Raw genomic sequence first — 25122 nt, forward strand, 5'->3', positions numbered from 1 at the left:
ATATATATATGTATATATATGTGTGTATATACACACATATATATATATATATATATGTATATATATGTGTGTATATACACACATATATATATATATATATATATGTATATATATATATATATATAAAGCAATGTAAATAAATCATTTAAGAAAATTAATAGAATATATATATATATATATATATATATATATATATATATATATATATATATATATATATATATATATATAGTCGAGGTTTCTGTGGTTTATTCGTTATACAGTGCTCAATACTGGGGTAGAGCAAAATATACGTTAGGTCAGGAAAAAACAGAGGCTATTTTGTTGTTTCGCAGGTTTCCCTGCTCTTCCGGGGATTTTATAAACTGTTATAAAATCGTATAAATTTGATATACTTTTATAAAATCCCCTGAAGAGCAGGGAAACCTGCGAAACAGGCTTGTAGGGATGAAGGTCAGGCAAAAAAAACACAGAGGCTATTTCATCCCTAAAAGTCTGTTTTGCAGGTTCCCCCGCTCTTCAGGGGATTTTATACAGTTTTATCAAATCCCCTGAAGAGCAGGGAATCCCGTGCAACAGGCTTGTCGGGATGAAATAGCCTCTGTTATTTTCCTGATCTAAGGTATATATATATATATATATATATATATATATATATATATATATATATATATATATATATATATATATATATATATGTGTACTGTATATTATTTTTAATATCCACATTATATATTTCCAGTGGTGTAGAATTGTAGTTACACTACAAAAAATGATATCAACACAAAATCTAAATACACATATTCTCAATAATAAGATAATCTGACAACTTTATGACCCTATGTACTTTTTTGTTGCTGTTGTTTCCGTAGCAAAATTAAAAAGGCAAGGGCAAGAGCTGGTTGTGTGTCTCCTCAGCCTTACGTCCTCATGAAGGTGTTAGGAAGCACCAATGCAGTAAGTCCATCCCAAATACTTCCTTCCTTTTGTCCTTACATAATGAAGAATGTTAACGTTCCCAATCCTCTCCGTCCCTTCAGCCTAAAACTCTCATTCATGGCAGCATGGAACAAGTGATTGACCTTCCGCATGAGGTAAGCACAACACACACGACACATTCAAACACAATACTTGTTTAGTATGGAAAGATAAACACTAAAAAACACAAATGAATAACTGCCTTGTTTCTGTCAGAGCGCTGTCTACCGATTGCACACACTCATAACAATATCATTTGGTAATGGGACAAAATTAAATAAATACATATTTAAAAAAATACCTGACTGTGTAATTTATAATTACATTGGAATTAAATACATACACGTTTTATTAAATGTCTATTAAATGTAAAAATGCATTTGTTTAGTATTTTAGTTAATTCAGATTTTTAATTTTTATTGACGCCATTATTTCATGTTTTAATCAATTATTTGACCATTTAATGATTAATTTAGTTATTTCATGAACCTGTGTGTCAGCGCTTAGTGAATTTATTGTATCTGTCAAAGTCTGCCATCAAAGTGCATGCGGCTCTTGGAGCATTTTTTAAAAAAAGGATTAAAAATGGAAAAAAAATGGGTGGAAAATATTTTTTTGTTTAAGTATATTTTTTGTTTGAGGACAAACATGACAAAAAACTTTCCCAATTGTTAGAACTCCCACTGTTTAATATGTATATATATATATATATATATATATATATATATATATATATCTATATATATTTATATATATATAAATATATATATATATATATTTATATATATATATATAAATATATATATATATCTATATATATCTATATATATTTATATATATATAAATATATATATATATATTTATATATATATATATATATAAATATATATATATATATATATATATATATATATATATATATATATATATATATATATATATATATATATATATATATATATATGATTTAGGGCTATATAAATAAAGATTGATATATATATATATATATATATATATATATATATATATATATATAGATGTATAGATATAAATATATATATATATATATATATATATATATATATATATATATATATATATATATATATATATATATATATATATATATATATATATATATATATATATATATATTTCTGCGGTTCTTGAACTCACCATAGTGTGGACTGTGAGGCAACAGTTTGTTTACATGTCAAATCTTCCACTCCTTCTCCGTCTCATTTTGTCCACCAAATGTTTTATGTTGTGCGTGCATGCACAATGGTGCGCTTTGTTGACATTATTGACTTGTTGGAGCGCTAATCAGGCATATTTGGTCAGTGCATGACTGCAAGCTAATCAATGCTAACATGCTATATGTACATACTGCAAACATTACCTTGCTTGCCAAAGATAGTAATAAATCCATCAGTGGCCTAGTGGTTAGAGTGTCCGCCCTGAGATGGGTAGGTCTTGAGTTCAAACCCCGGCCGAGTCATACCAAAGACTATAGAAATGGGAGCCATTACCTCCCTGCTTGGCACTCAGCATCAAGGGTTGGAATTGGGGGTTAAATCACCAAAAATTATTCCCGGGCGCAGCCACCGCTGCTGCTCACTGCTCCCCTCACCTCCCAGGGGGTGGAACAAGGGGGTCAAATGCAGAGAATAATTTCACCACACCTCGTGTGTGTGTGTGTGTGTGTGTGACAATCATTGGTACTTTAACTTTTTATACTGAAGGTTTTAAGTGTTGTACGTGCGTACAAAAGTTGTAAATTACATGTGAAATGACGCGAAATGACTAATTAAATTTGGGTAAAAAAATCTATAATTAAATGATTACATAAATTTTTACATTAATTTTTGCATGAAATAAATCAATGACACATTTAATAACACATTTATGAATTTATTTGTATTTATAATGAACTCATGGACGTATTTATTTCTTTAATTTTCCATAACCAATGCTAGTACCCTGCTCAGTGGCTTTGTGGTTAGAGTATCCGCCCTGAGATGGGTAGGTCGTGAGTTCAAACCCCGGCCGAGTCATACCAAAGACTATAAGAATGGGAGCCATTACCTCCCTGCTTGGCACTCAGCATCAAGGGTTGGAATTGGGGGTTAAATCAACAAAAATGATTCCTAAGTGTGGCCACCGCCGCTGATTACTGCTCCCCTCATCTCCCAGCGGGTGATCAAGGGTGATGGGTCAAATGCAGAGAATAATTTCGCCACACCTAGTGTGTGTGTGACTATCATTAATTTTTTTTCTTCCTCTTTCCTGCTCATTAACGCTTTTATTGTGTTGCCAGGGCGATGCAAGCAGTCAAGTTGTGTCCAAGCTGTTGAACCAGGAGGACAAGCTGACGCAGCCACATGGTGAGTTTACTCGCACTTCCTTTTTCTGCAGAGGTTCCTCAATGGCGACCGTGTCGCAGCAGGGAGGTGCCCTGAAAATGTGGCACACGGGCAAAGCGCGTGCACAGGAAGTAGAAAATAGACGGGCGGCAAAGGCGCTCTCGGGTGCATGGCGGGCTCAGGCGGGGTGTTGAAACCATGGACAAAACCTTTCTGCTGCCACCAGAATCAAAGTGGAGCTTGGTGAGGACGCTGAAGAAAGGCTCCAGCTTCATCGGCAGAGCCACTCGACCAGACTCCTGCACCAGGACTCAGATTTTTGGACAGTCCCTCGGTCAACTGTGCCCGGATGACTGCTCGCTTCCCAAACCCATCGCAGTAAGTCAACCTCCTTTTCACCTGCCGGTCTCTAATGGAGTCTTTTTCAACCTTTTTGGAGCCAAGGCACGTTTTTTTTCTCTGAAAAAATGCGGAGTCAAGTCAACTTTATTTATTTATTTATTTATTTATTTATTTATTTATTTATTTATTTATTTATTATTTATTATTTATTATTTATTATTTATTTATTATTTATTTATTATTTATTATTTATTATTTATTATTTATTATTTATTATTTATTTATTCTCTTATTTATTTATTTATTTATTTATTTATTTATACAGCACGTTTACGACAACTTTTAAATTGAAACAAAGTGCTTAAGGGGTTAAAAAAGCATAGAGCAAAAAAATAATAATAATAAAAATAAATAAATGAATAAATAGATAAATACAAAAAGAATAAACAAAAATAAATAAAATAAAAAAATAAATAAAACACCAGCAGAAATCAATCAATCAATCAATCAATCAATGTTTATTTATATAGCCCTAAATCACAAGTGTCTCAAAGGGCTGCACAAGCCACAACGCCTACATAAGGGCAAGGAAAAACTCACAACCCAGTGGGACGTCGATGTGAATGACTATGAGAAACCTTGGAGAGGACCGCAGATGTGGGTGACCCCCCCCCCCATCTAGGGGAGACCGAATGCAATGGACGTCGAGTGGGTCTGACATAATATTGTGAGAGTCCAGTCCATAGTGGATCTAACATAATAGTGTGAGAGTCCAGTCCATAGTGGATCTAACATAATATTGTTTGAGTCCAGTCCATAGTGGATCTAACATAATAGTGAGAGTCCAGTCCATTGTGGATCTAACATGATAGTGTGAGAGTCCAGTCCATAGTGGATCTAACATAATAGTGAGAGTCCAGTCCATAGTGGATCTAACATAATAGTGAGAGTCCAGTACATAGTGGATCTAACATAATAGTGTGAGAGTCCAGTCCATAGTGGATCTAACATAATAGTGAGAGTCCAGTCCATAGTGGATCTAACATAATAGTGTGAGAGTCCAGTCCATAGTGGATCTAACATAATAGTGAGAGTCCAGTCCATAGTGGATCTAATGTAATAGTGAGAGTCCAGTCCATAGTGGATCTAGTTAATAGTGTGAGAGTCCAGTCCATAGTGGATCTAACATAATAGTGAGAGTCCAGTCCATAGTGGATCTAACATAATATTGTTTGAGTCCAGTCCATAGTGGGTCTAACATAATAGTGAGAGTCCAGTCCATAGTGGATCTAACATAATAGTGAGAGTCCAGTCCATAGTGGATCTAACATAATAGTGTGGGAGTCCAATCCATAGTGGATCTAACATAATAGTGTGAGAGTCTAGTCCATAGTGGATCTAACATAATAGTGTGAGTCCAGTCCATAGTGGATCTAACATAATAGTGAGAGTCGAGTCCATAGTGGATCTAACATAATAGTGAGAGTCCAGTCCATAGTGGATCTAACATAATAGCGAGAGTCCAGTCCATAGTGGATCTAATGTAATAGTGAGAGTCCAGTCCATAGTGGATCTAGTTAATAGTGTGAGAGTCCAGTCCATAGTGGATCTAACATAATAGTGTGAGAGTCCAGTCCATAGTGGATCTAACATAATATTGTTTGAGTCCAGTCCATAGTGGATCTAACATAATAGTGAGAGTCCAGTCCATAGTGGATCTAACATAATAGTGAGAGTCCAGTCCATAGTGGATCGAACATAATAGTGAGAGTCCAGTCCATAGTGGATCTAACATAATAGTGTGAGAGTCCAGTCCATAGTGGATCTAACATAATATTGTTTGAGTCCAGTCCATAGTGGATCTAACATAATAGTGTGAGAGTCCAGTCCATAGTGGATCTAACATAATAGTGAGAGTCCAGTCCATAGTGGATCGAACATAATAGTGAGAGTCCAGTCCATAGTGGATCTAACATAATATTGTTTGAGTCCAGTCCATAGTGGATCCAACATAATAGTGAGAGTCCAGTCCATAGTGGATCCAACATAATAGTGAGAGTCCAGTCCATAGTGGATCTAACATAATAGTGAGAGTCCAGTCCATAGTGGATCTAACATAATAGTGTGAGAGTCCAGTCCATAGTGGATCTAGCATAATAGTGAGAGTCCAGTCCATAGTGGATCTAACATAATAGTGAGAGTCCAGTCCATAGTGGATCTAACATAATGGTGTGAGAGTCCAGTCCATAGTGGATCTAACATAATAGTGAGAGTCCAGTCCATAGTGGATCTAACATAATAGTGAGAGTCCAGTCCATAGTGGATCTAACATAATAGTGAGAGAGTCCAGTCCATAGTGGATCTAACATAATGGTGAGAGTCGAGTCCATAGTGGATCTAACATAATAGTGTGAGAGTCCAGTCCATAGTGGATCTAACATAATAGCGAGAGTCCAGTCCATAGTGGATCTAACATAATAGTGAGAGTCCAGTCCATAGTGGATCTAACATAATGGTGAGAGTCGAGTCCATAGTGGATCTAACATAATAGTGAGAGTCCAGTCCATAGTGGATCTAACATAATAGTGAGAGTCCAGTCCATAGTGGATCTAACATAATGGTGAAAGTCCAGTTCATAGTGGATCTAACATAATAGTGAGAGTCCAGTCCATAGTGGATCTAACATAATAGTAAGAGTCCAGTCCATAGTGGATCTAACATAATAGTGAGAGTCCAGTCCATAGTGGATCTAACATAATAGTGAGAGTCCAGTCCATAGTGGATCTAACATAATAGTGAGTGTCCAGTCCATAGTGGATCTAACATAATAGTGAGAGTCAAGTCCATAGTGGATCTAACATAATAGTGTGAGTCCAGTCCATAGTGGATCTAACATAATAGTGTGAGAGTCCAGTCCATAGTGGATCTAACATAATAGTGAGAGTCCAGTCCATAGTGGATCTAACATAATAGTGAGAGTCCAGTCCATAGTGGATCTAACATAATAGTGAGAGTCCAGTCCATAGTGGATCTAACATTATAGTGAGAGTCCAGTCCATAGTGGATCTAACATTATAGTGTGAGTCCAGTCCATAGTGGATCTAACATAATAGTGTGAGAGTCCAGTCCATAGTAGGTGTACTGTCACCACCTGTCACATCACACCCTGACTTATTTGGACTTTTTTGCTGTCTTATTGTGTGTAGTGTTTTAGTTCTTGTCTTGCGCTCTTATTTTGGTGGCTTTTCCTGTTTCATTGGTATTTTCCTGTAGCAGTTTCATGTCTTCCTTTGAGCGATATTCCCCGCATCTACTTTGTTTTAGCAGTCAACAATATTTCAGTTGTTTTTATCCTTCTTTGTGTGGACATTGTTGATTGTCATGTTCAGATGTACTTTGTGGACGCCGTCTTTGCCCCACAGTAAGTCTTTGCTGTCGTCCAGCATTCTGTTTTTGTTTACTTTGCAGCCAGTTCAGTTGTAGTTTCGTTCTGCATAGCCTTCCCTAAGCTTCAATTACTTTTCTCAGGGGCATTTAGCTTTTGTTTATTTTTGGTTTAAGCATTAGACACCTTTTTACCTGCACACTGTGATCACAACAAACCATGTTCCCAAAGCTATTATCTACCTGCTGATATGGAAGAGTATTATCTGCCGAGCTCCAGACATCACTGACTCTCAACTACGGCACATTTGCAGATTATTATTACTGGTTGAAAAACACGGCTCTAATTGAAGTCATTCTAAAAAAAAAAAAGGAGTTTGTGTTCCTTCCTCACTGAAGTTGATCTGTGGCCCAGGTGCCTTAATGAGGAGAAGGCAGCATCAGGGCACAGAGTGTGCTTCCTGCTGATGATCTGCACGCCTCGTGGACGCTGTTTGGGTAATCTCACCTTCATTGACCCCCGATCAGGAGATGCTGGTGTTGCTGAGGAAGAGGGGGCCGTCCACAGAGGGAGTGTTCCGGAAGCCGTGCAACAACAAGAACATGAAGGACATCAGGGACAGGCTGAACTGTGGCCTGGAGGTGGACTTGGAGGCTCAGCCTGTCGTTCTGCTGGTTGGACTACTCAAAGTATGTTCTGATCTCTGCTCAAATATGTTACCTTTATGCACCCTACATTACCTTATGTTGTGTTTGTGCACCCTACATTACCTTATGTTGTGTTTATGCACCCTACATTACCTTATGTTGTGTTTATGTACCCTACATTACCTTATGTTGTGTTTATGCACCCTACATTACCTTATGTTGTGTTTATGCACCCTACATTACCTTATGTTGTGTTTATACACCCTACATGACCTTATGTTGTGTTTATGCACCCTACATTACCTTATGTTGTGTTTATGCACCCTACATTACCTTATGTTGTGTTTATGCACCCTACATTACCTTATGTTGTGTGTATGCACCCTACATTACCTTATGTTGTGTTTATGCACCCGACATTACCTTATGTTGTGTTTATGCACCCTACATTACCTTATGTTGTGTTTATGTTGTGTTTATGCACCCTACATTACCTTATGTTGTGTTTATGTTGTGTTTATGCACCCTACATTACCTTATGTTGTGTTTACATTGTGTGAAACGATCCCTTATTTTGGTTGTGTTAGTTAATGTTGTGTTAACTTATGTTGTATCATGGTGAAAATCCTTACCTTATAACACTTTGTCAAAATTACTTGTGTTGCATTTCAGTACTATACCTTATGTTGCGTTACAATGTGTGAAACGATCCCTTATTTTGATTGTGTTAGTTAATGTTGTGTTAACTTATGTTGTATCATGGCACAAAGCCTTACCTTTTAACACTGTGTCACAAATACTTGTGTTGCATTTCAGTACTATACCTTATGTTGCGTTACAATGTGTGAAACGATCCCTTATTTTGATTGTGTTAGTTAATGTTGTGTTAACTTATGTTGTATCATGGCACAAAGCCTTACCTTTTAACACTGTGTCACAAATACTTGTGTTGCATTTCAGTACTATACCTTATGTTGCGTTACATTGTGTGAAACTATCCCTTATTTTGGTTGTGTTTGTTAATGTTGTGTTGACTTATGTTGTATTATGGTGCAAAGCCTTACCTTATAACACTGTATCACAAATACTTGTGTTGCATTTCAGTACTATACCTTATGTTGCGTTACATTGTTACTGTAGGTTGTGTGAAGTGATGCCTTATTTTGGTTGTGTTAGTTAATGTTGTGTTAACTTATGTTGTATCATGGCGCAAATCCTTACCTTATAACACTTTGTCAAAATTACTTGTGTTGCATTTCAGTACTATACCTTATGTTGCGTTACATTGTGTGAAACGATGCCTTATTTTGGTTGTGTTAGTTAATGTTGTGTTAACTTATGTTGTATCATGGTGCAAAGCCTTACCTTTTAACACTTTGTCACAATTACTTGTGTTGCATTTCAGTACGATACCTTATGTTGCATTACTTTGTGTGAATATATCCCTTATTTTGGTTGTGTTAGTTAATGTTGTGTTAACTTATGTTGTATCAGGGTGCAAAGCCTTACCTTATAACACTGTGTCACAATTACTTGTGTTGCATTTCTGTATTATACCTTATGTTGCGTTACATTGTGAGAAACGATCCCTTATTTTGGTTGTGTTAGTTAATGTTGTGTTATGTTGTATCATGGCACGAATCCTTGCCTTATAACACTTTATCAAAATTAATTGTGTTGCATTTCAGTACTATACCTTATGTTGCGTTACAATGTGTGAAACTATCCCTTATTTTGGTTGTGTTAGTTAATGTTGTGTTATCTTTTGTTGTATCATGGTGCAAATCCTTACCTTATAACACTTTATCAAAATTACTTGTGTTGCATTTCTGTACGATATCTTATGTGCGTTAAATTGTGTGAAACTCTCCCTTTTTTTGGTTGTGTTAACTTATGTTGTATCATGGTGCAAAGCCTTACCTTATAACACTGTGTCACAAGTACTTGTGTTGCATTTCAGTACTATACCTTATGTTGCGTTACATTGTTACTGTAGGTTGTGTGAAATGATACCTTATTTTGGTTGTGTTAGTTAATGTTGTGTTAACTTATGTTGTGTCATGGTGCAAAGCGTTACCTTATAACACTGTGTCACAAATACTTGTGTTGCATTTCAGTACTATACCTTATGTTGCGTTACATTGTGTGAAACAATCCCATATTTTGGTTGTGTTAGTTAATGTTGTGTTAACTTATGTTGTATCATGGCGCAAATCCTTGCCTTATAACACTGTGTCACAATTAATTGTGTTGCATTTCAGTACTATACTTTACGTTGCGTTACATTGTGTGAAACAATACCTTATTTTGGTTGTGTTAGTTAATGTTGTGTTATCTTATGTTGTATCATGATGCAAAGCCGATTCAGAATCAGCACATTACAATGTGAAGTCTTTTTTGACGTACTTTTCTGCACGCTATATTGGTGTAAGTAAAATGGAAAGGCAGTGATGACATCTCAAGTGTCACTAATAACTCTTATTAGACTGTCACATTTAAAGTGAGGAGATAATTGAACAGTCACATTAAACTTGTCCTTTTCACGGCTGTTTTGGCAGAGTTTTTTGAAGGAGCTTCCTGGCAGCCTGCTGGTGTCCGAGCTCTACGAGGAGTGGATGGTTGCTCTGCAGCGCCACGACGCCCGGCAGAGAGGACTGGCGCTTCGCAGGTACGGAATAGTTTCCTTATGTCACAGTCTGATTTCAAAATGGGGGGAAAAAAAACGTTTTTTTTATCAACAACACCCCATTATGACAATGTCAAAAGTGACTTTTTTAGATTGATTGAAAATTGATGTATGTATGCACGTCTTCCTATAAGGAAGCAGGGCCTGGGGAATCTGTGGTGGGCTCTCCTATTTCTGGGGCTGAGGTTGCTGAGGTAGTTAAAAAGCTCCTCGGTGGCAAGGCCCCGGGGGTGGATGAGATCCGCCCGGAGTTCCTTAAGGCTCTGGATGTTGTGGGGCTGTCTTGGTTGACAAGACTCTGCAACATCGCGTGGACATCGGGGGCGGTACCTCTGGATTGGCAGACCGGGGTGGTGGTTCCTCTCTTTAAGAAGGGGAACCGGAGGGTGTGTTCCAACTATCGTGGGATCACACTCCTCAGCCTTCCCGGTAAGGTCTATTCAGGTGTACTGGAGAGGAGGCTACGCCGGATAGTCGAACCTCGGATTCAGGAGGAACAGTGTGGTTTTCGTCCTGGTCGTGGAACTGTGGACCAGCTCTATACTCTCGGCAGGGTCCTTGAGGGTGCATGGGAGTTTGCCCAACCAGTCTACATGTGCTTTGTGGACTTGGAGAAGGCATTCGACCGTGTACCCCGGGAAGTCCTGTAGGGAGTGCTCAGAGAGTATGGGGTATCGGACTGTCTTATTGTGGCAGTTCGCTCCCTGTATGATCAGTGTCAGAGCTTGGTCCGCATTGCCGGCAGTAAGTCGGACACGTTTCCAGTGAGGGTTGGACTCCGCCAAGGCTGCCCTTTGTCACCCATTCTGTTCATAACCTTTATGGACAGAATTTCTAGGCGCAGTCAAGGCGTTGAGGGGATCTGGTTTGGTGGCTGCAGGATTAGGTCACTGCTATTTGCAGATGATGTGGTCCTGATGGCTTCCTCCGGCCAAGATCTTCAGCTCTCACTGGATCGGTTCGCAGCCGAGTGTGAAGCGACTGGGATGAGAATCAGCACCTCCAAGTCCGAGTCCATGGTTCTCTCCCGGAAAAGGGTGGAGTGCCATCTCCGGGTTGGGGAGGAGATCTTGCCCCAAGTGGAGGAGTTCAAGTACCTCGGAGTCTTGTTCACGAGTGGGGGAAGAGTGGATGGTGAGATCGACAGGCGGATCGGTGCGGCGTCTTCAGTAATGCGGACGCTGTATCGATCCGTTGTGGTGAAGAAGGAGCTGAGCCGGAAGGCAAAGCTCTCGATTTACCGGTCGATCTACGTTCCCATCCTCACCTATGGTCATGAGCTTTGGGTCATGACCGAAAGGACAAGATCACGGGTACAAGCGGCCGAAATGAGTTTCCTCCGCCGAGTGGCGGGGCTCTCCCTTAGAGATAGGGTGAGAAGCTCTGTCATCCGGGGGGAGCTCAAAGTAAAGCCGCTGCTCCTCCACATCGAGAGGAGCCAGATGAGGTGGTTCGGGCATCTGGTCAGGATGCCACCCGAACGCCTCCCTAGGAAGGTGTTTCGGGCACGTCCGACCGGTAGGAGGCCACGGGGAAGACCCAGGACACGTTGGGAAGACTATGTCTCCCGGCTGGCCTGGGAACGCCTTGGGATCCCCCGGGAGGAGCTGGACGAAGTGGCTGGGGAGAGGGAAGTCTGGGCTTCCCTGCTTAAGCTGCTGCCCCCGCGACCCGACCTCGGATAAGCGGAAGAAGATGGATGGATGGATGGATATGTATATATATATATATATATATATATATATATATATATATATATATATATATATATATATATATGTATAAGTCACATGTACATAAGTATTCACAGCCTTTGCTCAATACTTTGTCAGCAAGTCTTTTTGAATACGATGCCACAAACTTGGCACATCTATCTTTGCTCAGTTTCGCCTCTTCCTCTTAGACCATTCCATCAGATTAGATGGGAAGCGCTGGTTTTTATCCATGATGTCTCTGTATATTGCCTCATTCATCTTTCCCTCTATCCTGACTGGTCTCTTTTTTTATTTTTTTTTTATTTAATGTATTTATTCGATTATTTATTTTTTAATTTGTAAAATTTTCACTGCTGGACTCTAGAAAGAGGTTCCGCAGCCTCCGTAGCAGAACCTCCAGGTTCTGTAACAGCTTCTTCCCTCAGGCCATAAGACTCTTGAACGCATCATAACTAGAGATGTCCGATAATCCGATATTGTCCAACTCTTAATTACCGATTCCGACATCAACCGATACCGATATATACAGTCGTGGAATGAACACATTATTATGCCTAATTTTGTTGTGATGCATTAAACAATGTAACAAGGTTTTCCAAAATAAATCAACTCAAGTTATGGAAAAAAAAATGCCAACATGGCACTGCCATATTTATCATTGAAGTCACAAAGTGCATTATTTTTTTTTAACATGCCTCAAAACAGCAGCTTGGAATTTGGGACATGCTCTCCCTGAGAGAGCATGAGAAGGTTGAGGTGGGCGGGATTGGGGGTAGCAGGGGGTGTATATTGTAGCGTCCCAGAAGAGTTAGTGCTGCAAGAGCTTCTGGGTATTTGTTCTGTTGTGTTTATGTTGTGTTACGGTGCGGATGTTCTCCCGAACTGTGTTTGTCATTCTTGTTTGGTGTGGGTTCACAGTGTGTCGCATATTTGTAACAGTGTTAAAGTTGTTTATACGGCCACCCTCAGTGTGACCTGTATGGCTGTTGACCAAGTATGCCTTGCATTCACTTGTGTGTGTGAAAAGCCGTAGATATTATGTGACTGGGCCGGCACGCAAAGGCAGTGCCTTTAAGGTTTATTGGCGCTCTGTACTTCTCCCTACGTCCGTGTACACAGCGGCGTTTTAAAAAGTCATACATTTTACTTTTTGAAACCGATACCGATCATTTCCGATATTACATTTTAAAGCATTTATCGGCTAAAATCGGCAGTCTGATATTATTGGACATCCCTAATCATAATAATTCCCTCAATTCCCCCTAAAATGGATGAACTGGCTGGAATATAAAGACAATATAACATACATCCATAAACGTGGATGCATATACAAAAGTGCAATATATTTATCCGTACAGTAATCTATTTATTTATTGCTCTTTTATCCTGCACTACAACGAGCTAATACAACATGTCCATAATTATCTGTACTGTAAAGTTCAAATTTGAATGACAATAAAAGGAAGTTTAAGTCTTAAGTCTAAAAAGTTTCAAACAACTGTTTTCTACATTGTGGAATTTTGAAGACAAGAATGAATTGATTTCATTTTGGAATAACAAAATGTGGGAAAAAACTGAACACTTTCCCTGTGCACTGTACTTAAAATGAAACCTGCTGGTGTCAACTGTATGATGCGGCAGTCCGCTTCTCTTTTTCTGCCGCTAAAAGGAAGAGAAAGAGCTTCAAACTTTTTACTGTAAGTTTTTTTATCTTTTTCTTTTTTACAACATATTGCGGTAAATAAAAAAAACAGTACCACTGTTTTTTTACCCCCAAAAAACGGCAACTCAGTCGGCAGAATTTTACTGTAAATTGTTGGGTTTTTTTTTTACAACATATTGCGGTAAATAGAAAAACAGTACCACAGTTTTTAGTTGCCAGAATTTTACTGTAAAATTTACTGTTTTTTTTTTTTTTTTTTTTTTTTTTTTTTTTTTTTTTTTTTTTACATAATTTTACTGTAAATGGAAAAACAGTGGAACTCTTTATTTAATTTTTTTTTATTCAGGCCACTGAGCTGCCAGTTTTTTTTACCGTAAAAAATGTGGTTCCATTTTTCCATTTATAGTAATACACCGTAAAGACAACAAACAGATTTTACGGTAAAAAAAAAACTGTTTTTTACTGTAAAATATAGTGTTTTGTTTTTTTGTTTTTTTTTACAACCTATTGCGGTAAATAGAAGAACAGTAACACTGTTCTTTTTAACAAAAAAAAATTGGCAGCTTAGTCGCCACAATTTTACTGTAAAATGTACTGTTTTTTGGTTGTTTTTTACATCATATTACTGTAAATGGAAAAACAGTGGAACTCTTTTTTTTATTTTTTTTATTCTGGCAACTGAGCTGCCAGTTCTTTTTTACCGTAAAAAAAATGTGGTACTGTTTTTCCATTTAGAGTAATACACCGTAAAAAAAAAAAAAAAGATTTTACGGTAAAATTTATAAAACTGGCAGCTCAGTCACCAGAATTTTACTGTAAAATATAGTGCGTTTTTTTTTTTTTTTTTTTTTTTTTACAACATATTACGGTAAATAGAAAAACAGTAACAGTTTGGTTTTTTTGCAAAAAAAAAACAACTGGCAGCTAATTTTACTGTAAAATTTACTTTTTATTTTTTATTTTTTTACATCATATTACTATAAATTGAAAAACAGTGGAACTCTTTTTTTTTTTTTTTTTAATCTTTTTTTTTATTCTGGCAACTGAGCTGCCAGTTTTTTTTACCGTAAAAAATGTGGTACCATTTTTCCATTTACAGTAATACACCGTAAAAACAACAAACAGATTTTACGGTAAAAAAACCTGGCAGCTCAGTCACCAGAATTTTACTGTAAAATATAGTGTTTTTTTGTTTTTGTTTTTCTTTTACAACATATTGCGGTAAATAGAAGCACAGTAACACGGTTTGTTTTTTTAACAAAAAAAACCCTGGCAGCTTAGTCGCCGGAATTTTACTGCAAAATTTACTGTTTTTTCTTGTTGTTTTTTTTACATCATATTACTGTAAAAGGAAAAACAGTAGAACTCTTTTTTTTTTTTTTTTTTTTCATTCTGGCAACTGAGCTGCCAGTTTTTTTACTGTAAAAAAATGTGGTACCGTTTTTTCATTTACAGTAATACACCGTAAAAAAAAAAAAAAAAAGATTTTACGGTAAAATTAAAAAAACTGGCTGCTCAGTCACCAGAATTTTACTGTAAAATATAGTGTGTTTTTTTGGTTGTTTTTTTTTTTACAACATATTACGATAAATAGAAGAACAGTAACACTGTTTGGTTTTTTTTGAAAAAAAACAAAAAAAAAACTAGGCAGCTTAGTCGCCAGAATTTCACTGTAAAATTTACTTTTTATTTTTTATTTTTTTACAACATATTACTATAAATTGAAAAACAGTGGAACTCTTTTTTTTTTTTTCTTTCTTTTTTTTTATTCTGGCAACTGAGCTGCCAGTTTTTTTACCGTAAAAAATGTGGTGCCATTTTTCCATTTACAGTAATACACCGTAAAAACAACAAACAGATTTTACGGTTAAAAAAAAAACTGGCAGCTCAGTCACCAGAATTTTACTGTAAAATATAGTGTTTTTTTTTTGTTTTGTTTTTTACAACATATTGCGGTAAATAGAATAGAACAGTAGCACTGTTTTTTTTTTAAACAAAAAACCTGGCAGCTTAGTCGCCGGAATTTTACTGTAATATTTAATGTTTTTTTATATATATTTTTTTTTACATCATATTACTGTAAAATGGAAAAACAGTAGAACAGTTTTTTTTTTTTAATTCTGGCAACTGAGCTGCCAGTTTTTTTTACCGTAAAAAAATGTGGTATCGTTTTTCCATTTACAGTAATACACTGTAAAAAAAATATATATATATTTTACGGTAAAATAAAAAAAACTGGCAGCTCAGTCACCAGAATTTTACTGTAAAATAGAGTGTTTTTTTGTTTGTTTTTTACAACATATTACGATAAATAGAAGAACAGTAACACTGTTAGTAAGCTTAGTCGCCAGAATTTTACTGTAAAATTTACTGTTTTTTTGGGGTTTTTTTTTACATCATATTAATGTAAAAGGAAAAATAGTAGAACTCTTTTTTTTTTTCATTCTGGCAACTAAGCTGCCAGTTTTTTTTTCTCCGTAAAAAAATGTAGTACCGTTTTTTTTTTCCATTTACACCGTAGAAACAACCACAGATTTTATGGTAAAGAAAACTGGCAGCTCAGTCACCAGAATTTTACAGTAAAATATAGTGGGGTTTTTTTTGTTTTTGTTTTTTTTTTACAACATATTGCGGTAAATAGAATAGAATAGAACAGTAACACTGTTTTTTTTTTAACAAAAAAAAACCTGGCAGCTTAGTCGCCAGAATTTTACTGTAAAATTTACTGTTTTTTTTGTTGTTGTTTTTTTTTACATCATATTACTGTAAATGGAAAAACAGTAGAACAGTTTTTTTTTTTTATTCTGGCAACTGAGCTGCCAGTTTTTTTTACCGTAAAAAAATGTAGTACCGTTTTTCCATTTACAGTAATACACTGTAAAAAAAAATATATATATTTTTTACGGTAAAATAAAAAAAACTTTTACTGTAAAATAGATTGTGTGTTTGTTTGTTTTTACAACATATTACAATAAATAGAAGAACAGTAACACTGTTTGGGTTTTTTTGCAAAAAAAACAAAACTGGAAGTTTAGTCGCCAGAATTTTACTGTAAAATTTACTGTTTTTTGTTGTTGTTTTTTTACATAACATTACTGTAAAAGGAAAAACAGTAGAACTTTTTTTTTTTCATTCTGGCAACTAAGCTGCCAGTTTTTTTTTCTCCGTAAAAAAATGTAGTACCGTTGTTTTTTTTTCATTTACAGTAATACACCGTAGAAACAACCACAGATTTTACGGTAAAGAAAACTGGCAGCTCAGTCACCAGAATTTTACTGTAAAATATAGTGGGTTTTTTTTGTTTTGTTTTTTTTTTACAACAAATTGCGGTAAATAGAATAGAATAGAACAGTAACACTGTTTTTTTTTAATTAAAAAAACCTGGCAGCTTAGTCGCCGGAATTTTACTGTAAAATTTACTGTTTTTTGTTGTTGTTTTTTTTTTTTACATCATATTACTGTAAAAAGAAAAACAGTAGAACTCTTTTTTTTTTTCATTCTGACAACTGAGCTGCCAGTTTTTTTTACCGTAAAAAAATGTGGTACCGTTTTTCCATTTACAGTAATACACTGTAAAAAAAAATATATATATTTTTTACGGTAAAATAAAAATTTTTTTTACTGTAAAATAGAGTGTGTGTTTGTTTGTTTTTACAACATATTACAATAAATAGAAGAACAGTAACACTGTTTGGTTTTTTTTGCAAAAAAAAAAAATTGGAAGTTTAGTCGCCAGAATTTTACTGTAAAATTTACTGGGTTTTTTTTGTTTTTTTTTACATCATATTACTGTAAAAGGAAAAACAGTAGAACTTTTTTTTTTTCATTCTGGCAACTAAGCTGCCAGTTTTTTTTTCTCCGTAAAAAAATGTAGTACCGTCATTTACAGTAATACACCGTAGAAACAACCACAGATTTTACGGTAAAGAAAACTGGCAGCTCAGTCACCAGAATTTTACTGTAAAATATAGCTTAAAACTTCCCCTCCTCCTCCTTCTACTCCAGGGTGGTGGACAAGCTGCCGCCGCCGAACCGCCTCCTCTTGCAGCGCCTGGCCTGCGTCTTCCATCACGTCCTGGAGAGCGCCGACGTCAACAAGATGGACGCCTACAACCTGGCGGTGTGCACCGCCCCCACGCTGCTGCGGCTGGAGGTCACGCCGCTCGACCAGCAGAAGGAAATGACCTTGAAGGTAGCTAATGGAGCAGGTTTGCTTTGTGCACTGCAAAAAGTCAGTGTTCAAAAACAAGAAAAAAAAAATACAAAAATGAGGGATATTTTATTTGAACTAAGCAAAATTATCTGCCAATAGAACAAGAAAATTTGGCTTGTCAAGACTTTCCAAAACAAGTCAAATTAGCTAACCTCAATGAACCCAAAAATACCTTAAAATAAGTATATTCTCACTAATAAGTGCACTTTTCTTGGTAGAAAAAAAAGAGACCTTTTTCCTCAATATGTTGAAAAATATTCTTAAATGCTAGTGCCATTATCTTGACATAATGATATGCGCTCGCCATTACGTTTCTTGCATTTTCCCATCGATAAAATGACATCATCGCGCCAAGTGCGTGCTCTTTCAGTCAATTTGTGCGCAAGGAATATTTATATATATATATATATATATATATATATATATATATATATATATATATATATATATATGTATGTGTGGGAAAAAAATCACAAGACTATTTCATCTCTACAGGCCTGTTTCATGAGGGGGGGTACCCTCAATCATCAGGAGATTCTCCTGATGATTGAGGGTACCCCCCCTCATGAAACAGGCCTGTAGAGATGAAATAGTCTTGTGATTTTTTTCCCACACATACATATATTGCGCTCTACTACGGTATCGAGCACTATTTTTTGGATAACCTTATTAAGACATATATATATATATATATATATATATATATATATATATATATATATATATATATATATATATATATATATATATATATATATATATATATATACGTTAGATCAGGAAAAAACACAGAGGCTATTTCATCCCTACAAGCCTTTTTCGCAGGTTTCCCTGCTTTTCAGGGGATTTGATAAAATTGTATAAAATCCCCCGAAGAGCGGGGAAGCCTGCAAAACAGGCTTTAAGGGATGAAATAGCCTCTGTGTTGTTTTTTTCCCCCGACTCTCATCCCTACAAGCCTGTTTCGCAGGTTTCCCTGCTCTTCAGGGGATTTTATAAAAGTGTATCAAATTCATACGATTTTATAATATTTTATAAAATCCCCCAAAGAGCAGGGAAACCTGCAAAACAGGCTTGTAGGGAGGAAATAGCCTCTGTGTTTTTTCTCCAGCCAGGCCACCGACCCAATTTTTTTTTATTGTAATTTTGAGGAATTTACCGGAATGTGCATGAACTCTTTCTCTTCAAAATAGTTTGAAATGTGACATGTTAAATGTTTAAATATTAACTGTCAGTTTACTGTACTGTGCCAAGTGTACTACTATATGAGTACCTATTTTCTATTGTTTCATTGAAAATAAAACAGTAAAGTCAATTTGGCTGTCATCTGTTTTAATTATGAGACACAATTGTGTCAAAGTCATCATTTTTTTTATTTCATGCTTGAAATAAGAAATGATTACTTTAAAAAAAGTAGTTTTATACTTGTGAGTGTTGATGACACAGCTTTGCAACACTTGATATTCTAGTTTCAAGCATGTTTTACCGTATTTTTCGGAGTATAAGTCGCACCGGAGTATAAGTCGCACCTGCCGAAAATGCATAATAAAGAAGGAAAAAAAACATTAGGCAACTTTCATAAACTATGAAAAAAACTGCGACTTTTAGTCCGAAAAATACGGTACTCAATATAGGTCATCAAATCTCAGCAACAAGCTGTAATATCTTACTGAGATCATTTAGGACCAAAACACTTAAAACAAGTAAAACACTCTAACACAGTGGTTCTCAAATGGGGGTACACGTACCCCTGGGGGTACTTGAAAGTATGCCAAGGGGTACGTGAGATTTTTTTTAAATATTCTAAAAATAGCAACAATTCAAAAATCCTTTATAAATATATTTATTGATTAATACTTCAACAAAATAAATGTTTAGAATTAAGTTCCTGAATCCAGATGGATCTCTATTACAATCCCCAAAGAGGGCACTTTGAGTTGATGATTACTTCTATGTGTAGAAATATTTATTTATAACTGAATCACTTGTTTATTTTTCAACAAGTTTTTAGTTATTTTTAGTTATTTTTTTCCAAATAGTTCAAGAAAGACCACTACAAATGAGCAATATATTGCACTGTTATACAATTTAATAAATCAGAAACTGATGACATAGTGCTGTATTTTACTTTTTTATCTCTTTTTTTCAACCAAAAATGCTTTGCTCTGATTAGGGGGTACTTGAATTAAAAAAAAATTCACAGGGGGTACATCACTGAAAAAAGGTTGAGAACCACTGCTCTAACATAAAATCTGCTTAGTGAGAAGAATGATCTTATCAGACAGAAAATAAGCAAATATCACCCTTATTTGAGATATTTCATCGTACTTACCGTATTCTTCGGAGTATAAGTCGCTCCGGAGTATAAGTCGCACATGCCGAAAATGCATAATAAAGAAGGAAAAAAAGCCCGGAAGAGTTAGGGCTGCATGGGATTCTGGGTATTTGTTCTGTTGTGTTTATGTTAAGTTAAGTTAAAGTTAAAGTACCAGTGAAATGTGTCCTCTGCATTTGACCCATCCCCTTGTTCACCCCCTGGGAGGTGAGGGGAGCAGTGGGCAGCAGCGTTGGCCGCGCCTGGGAATAATTTTTTATAGTGATTTAACCCCCAATTCCAACCCTTGATGCTGAGTGCCAAGCAGGGAGGTAATGAGTCCCATTTTATAGTCTTTGGTATGACTCGGCCGGGGGTTTGAACTCACAACCTACTGATCTCAGGGCGGACACTCTGTTGTGTTACGGTGCAGATGTTCTCCCGAAATGTGTTTGTCATTCTTGTTTGGTTTTTAGTGTGGCGCATATTAGTAAGAGTGTTAAAGTTGTTTTATACGGCCACCGTCAGTGTAACCTGTATGGCTGTTGACCAAGTATGCCTTGCTGTTACGTACTTGTGCAAGCAGAAGCCTCATTCAACGTGTGGCTGGGGCCGGCACGCTGTTTGTAGAGGGTGCTAAATGCTGTGCCGTCACATCACGTCCTTATTATTGTTGTTAGGGTAAAAATCAGCAGACGTTTGAGAGAATAGTTGCCCTGAAATTTGTAGTCTCCATGAAAAATCGTGAGGTTTGGCAAGTATGACACTGTCAAGTGCCATTCATATAAAACTTGCGGGACGCACTAACACATACTTGCCAACCCTCCCGGATTTTCCGGGAGACTCCCGGGGACAAATTTTCTCCCGAAAATCTCCCGAAATTCAGGCGGACTCAGGTCCTCATGGGTTTATTGTTAGGCAGTTTCATTAACGTCCTCCCAGCGCGGCAACAACACACAACAACAGCAGTCACGTTTTTGTCTACCGTAAAGCAGTTCGTCTGCCGTAAACAGCAATGTTGTGACACTCTTAAACAGGACAATACTGCCATCTAGTGCATTTGATGAAAGCACTTTTGTGCGTGCCACACAGCAATGCATCATCAGAGACAGGGTGTTCAGCATGGTTCGAAAAATAGTGACAGGGAATAGAACAAGGATGGACAATTCAACCCTTAACTCAATAATGAGTAGATGAGTGTTATGTGTGTGTATATGTGTAAATAAATGAACACTGAAATTCAAGTATTTATTATATATATATATATATAATAAAATATATATATATACGTGTGTATATATATATATATATATATATATACATATATACATACATATAATAATATATATATATATATATATATATATATAAATATATATATATATATATATATATATATATATATATATATATATATACATATACACATACATATATATATATATATATATATATATATACATATAATATATATATAGCTAGAATTCACTGAACGTCAAGTATTTCTTATATATATATATATATATATATATATATATATATATATATATATATATATATATATATATATATATATATATGAAATACTTGACTTGGTGAATTCTAGCTGTAAATATACTCCTCCCCTTTATCCACGCCCCCGTCCCACCCCTTAACTCAACAATGAGTAGATGAGTGTTATGTGTGTGTATATGTGTAAATAAATGAACACTGAAATTCAAGTATTTATTTTATATATATATATATATATATATATATATATATATAATAAAATATATATATATACGTGTGTATATATATATATATATATATATATATATATACATATATACATACATATAATAATATATATATATATATATATATATATAAATATATATATATATATATATATACATATACACATACATATATATATATATATATATATATATATATATATATATATATATATATACATATAATATATATATAGCTAGAATTCACTGAACGTCAAGTATTTCTTATATATATATATATATATATATATATATATATATATATATATATATATATATGAAATACTTGACGTTAGTATAGTATTTCTTATATATATATATATATATATATATATATATATATATATATATATATATATATATATATGAAATACTTGACTTGGTGAATTCTAGCTGTAAATATACTCCTCCCCTTTATCCACGCCCCCGTCCCACCCCGCCCACCCCCACCCCCCTCCCCCCACCTCCCGAAATCGTAGGTCTCAAGGTTGGCAAGTATGCACTAACATTACATTTTTATATTAAGGTGCAGGCCGCGTGTCTGGTTTATAAATAGCACAAAGCAAAAACAAACTTTGTATGCAGTGTTATTTCATTTTAAATTTCAAAAGAGTTTTGTGGCTCCCATTGTTTTTCTTTCATTTTTGAAACTGGTCGAAATGGCTCTTTGACTGGTAAAGGTTGCCGACCCCTGGTCTAGTCTCTTACGTGAATGAGATAAATAATATTATTTGATATTTTACGCTAATGTGTTAATAGTTTCGCACATAAGTCGCTCCTGAGTATAAGTCGCACTATGTAACTATGAAAAAAACTGCGACTTATAGTCCGAAAAATACGGTAGATTTCAGTTTTTGCAGTGTGCCTTTTTTGTGGCATCTGATTTGATTGCGCCACGTCGCCCCCCGCAGGTCACGGAGCTGACCCAGTTCCTGATGGAGCACAGCGAGATCCTGGGAGACAACATCCCTAACCTCCTGGACACTGACGAAGGTGCGCTTCTTCCCGTTGCAAGTTTTCCTTTTCAAATTTGGGAATTAATGGGCCGTTCGTCCGGCAGACTCCGTGTCCTCCCAGCTTCACGACTCGGCGTACGACAGCACCGACCCCGACGGAGACGGCGAGGCCGGAAGGAGCGGCTCGTCTCCCTCGCTCAGTCTCAGCGTGGCGGCGTCGTCCTGCTCCTCCGACGCCGCCTTCGACGCCAAGCATCCTTACCACCGCCGCTGCTCCGAGCCCATCATCCTGCCCTCGGCCCACGTGGCCCACCTGTCCAGGAGCCACGACGACTTCCAGAAGCGGCCTTTAAAAAAGCAAATCTCCGACGACTCCTTCTGGAGGAGGAGCCGAGGAGGACCCTCTCCCGGTTCCTTTTTTTCCAACAACCAGACCATGTACTCCTCCAGCTCGTCCCTGGAGAGCGCCGCCTCCAACCGGTCCGAGGGCTCCGTGTTCACCAGCTCCCCGGCGGCGTCTCCGCCTCGCTCCAGGAAACCTCCGCGGGTCTTGGACGAGCCAAAACGCTCGCATTCACTGAGAGCCGCTTGCAAAGTCCTGATGCGGACCAGGAGCTTGGGAGGCTTCAGCAGGACCAGCCTGAAGAAGGATAAAAACCCCTCCCCTTGTGGAACGCTCAAGGAGGTCTCACCGGGTGCACCCAAGCCCCGCCCCCTTTCTGCCATGGAGGTGTTCAGGCAGGTGGACAGCAGGCTGCCCTGCAGGCCGCCGCCCTACGAGCGGGTACCTCCCCCCCCACGGTACGGATCCATGACTGTGCACGACGCCATCGCCCTGGAGAGAAAATCCCGCCCCTCCTCCGTCAATTACGCACACCTGCCCAGCTGCTCCGGCGACCACCAGGACCAAGGTCTGGTCTTCCGCCAAAGGGCCATGTCCGAGTCCGTGTCGGCGAGGCACCACCAGGTGGCGTCTCGGAGGCGCAGCCAGCCTGTGTTTGAGGACTTCTCCTACGCTAAAGAGTCCTACGTTTGATGATGAAAGCAAGAACTTTTTAGACATCGAAGTTGTCACGTTGTGTAAATGGTAAATAAAAACAGAATACGATGATTTGCGAATCCTTTTCAACTTATATTCGACTGAATAGACTGCAAAGACAAGATATTTAAATGCAATATATAAATTTGCCCATGTGGTGATATCCTTTACACACCGATGTCGCTTTTTGATGCAGTACCGCCTGAGGGATCGAAGGTCGCGGGCATTCAATGTCGGTTTTCAGCCTTGCCGCTTGCTGTGCCACCGTGCGGCCCACTGGCAACTCAGTTACTGTAAAAATATACAGCGTTGTTTTTGTTTTGTTTTCACAACATATCGCGATAAATAGAAAAACAGTAACACGTATTTTTTTTTTTTTTTTTTTTTTACAAAAAAAAAAACCCGGCAGTTTAGTCGCCAGAATTTTAATGTAAAATTTACTGTGTTTTAAAAAAAAATGTATTACAGTACAGGCCAAAATGTATTTATTTATTTAAAAAAAAATTTTTTTTTTTAGTAAATCAACATAGAAAAAAAACACACGATACACTTTCAACTAGTGCATCAACCCAAAAAAAAAAAACCCTCCCTCCCCCATTCACACTCATACACACCCACTCACACAAAAGGGGTTGTTTCTTTCTGCTACCAACATTCTGGTTCCCACAACATGGACAACACTTCTGCAAGGGACACAGTCCCTGAAGCATACTTGATTGTATGTGCTGCTGGTCCACTAACATTTTCATTTAATTACTATTTTTTTCTTTTTTTTAATGTAATTATTTTTATATTGTTTTACTTTCTTTTTTTATCCAAGAAAAGATTTTTTTATCTTATCTAAAAAAAAATAAAAATTAAAAATAAAAATTAAAAAAAAGGACCTTATCTTCACTAGACCTGGTTGTAAATGAAATTAGCTTCGTTTAAAGGTTTTTTTTTTAAAAACCAGGTCCAGTCCAGATAATGTCCAAGTCGGGTTCAGCAACACACACCTTCATTCATGTACACTGAAAAAAAAAATAGAAACACTGGCAACTCAG

The 25122-nt window shown here is 36.6% G+C and overlaps 1 protein-coding gene across 2 annotated transcripts in view; it reads left to right on the plus strand.

The window, feature by feature from the left end:
• tagapb (T cell activation RhoGTPase activating protein b) overlaps positions 1-24249 on the plus strand; it is a 68208-nt gene extending 43959 nt beyond the window's left edge. For both annotated transcript variants that reach the window (XM_061986990.2, XM_061986991.2), the window contains 9 exons: positions 873-957; positions 1041-1094; positions 3296-3362; positions 3568-3719; positions 7596-7757; positions 10274-10383; positions 17785-17971; positions 22996-23077; positions 23145-24249. In XM_061986990.2, coding sequence (XP_061842974.2) covers positions 873-957; positions 1041-1094; positions 3296-3362; positions 3568-3719; positions 7596-7757; positions 10274-10383; positions 17785-17971; positions 22996-23077; positions 23145-24076 — 1831 coding nt within the window. In that variant the 3' untranslated portion in view covers positions 24077-24249. The remainder of the gene's footprint in view (positions 1-872; positions 958-1040; positions 1095-3295; positions 3363-3567; positions 3720-7595; positions 7758-10273; positions 10384-17784; positions 17972-22995; positions 23078-23144) is intronic.
• The last annotated feature ends 873 nt before the right edge of the window (positions 24250-25122 follow it).

This window comes from Nerophis lumbriciformis, linkage group LG26 (genome assembly GCF_033978685.3).
Source record: "Nerophis lumbriciformis linkage group LG26, RoL_Nlum_v2.1, whole genome shotgun sequence".
Taxonomy (NCBI): domain Eukaryota; kingdom Metazoa; phylum Chordata; class Actinopteri; order Syngnathiformes; family Syngnathidae; genus Nerophis; species Nerophis lumbriciformis.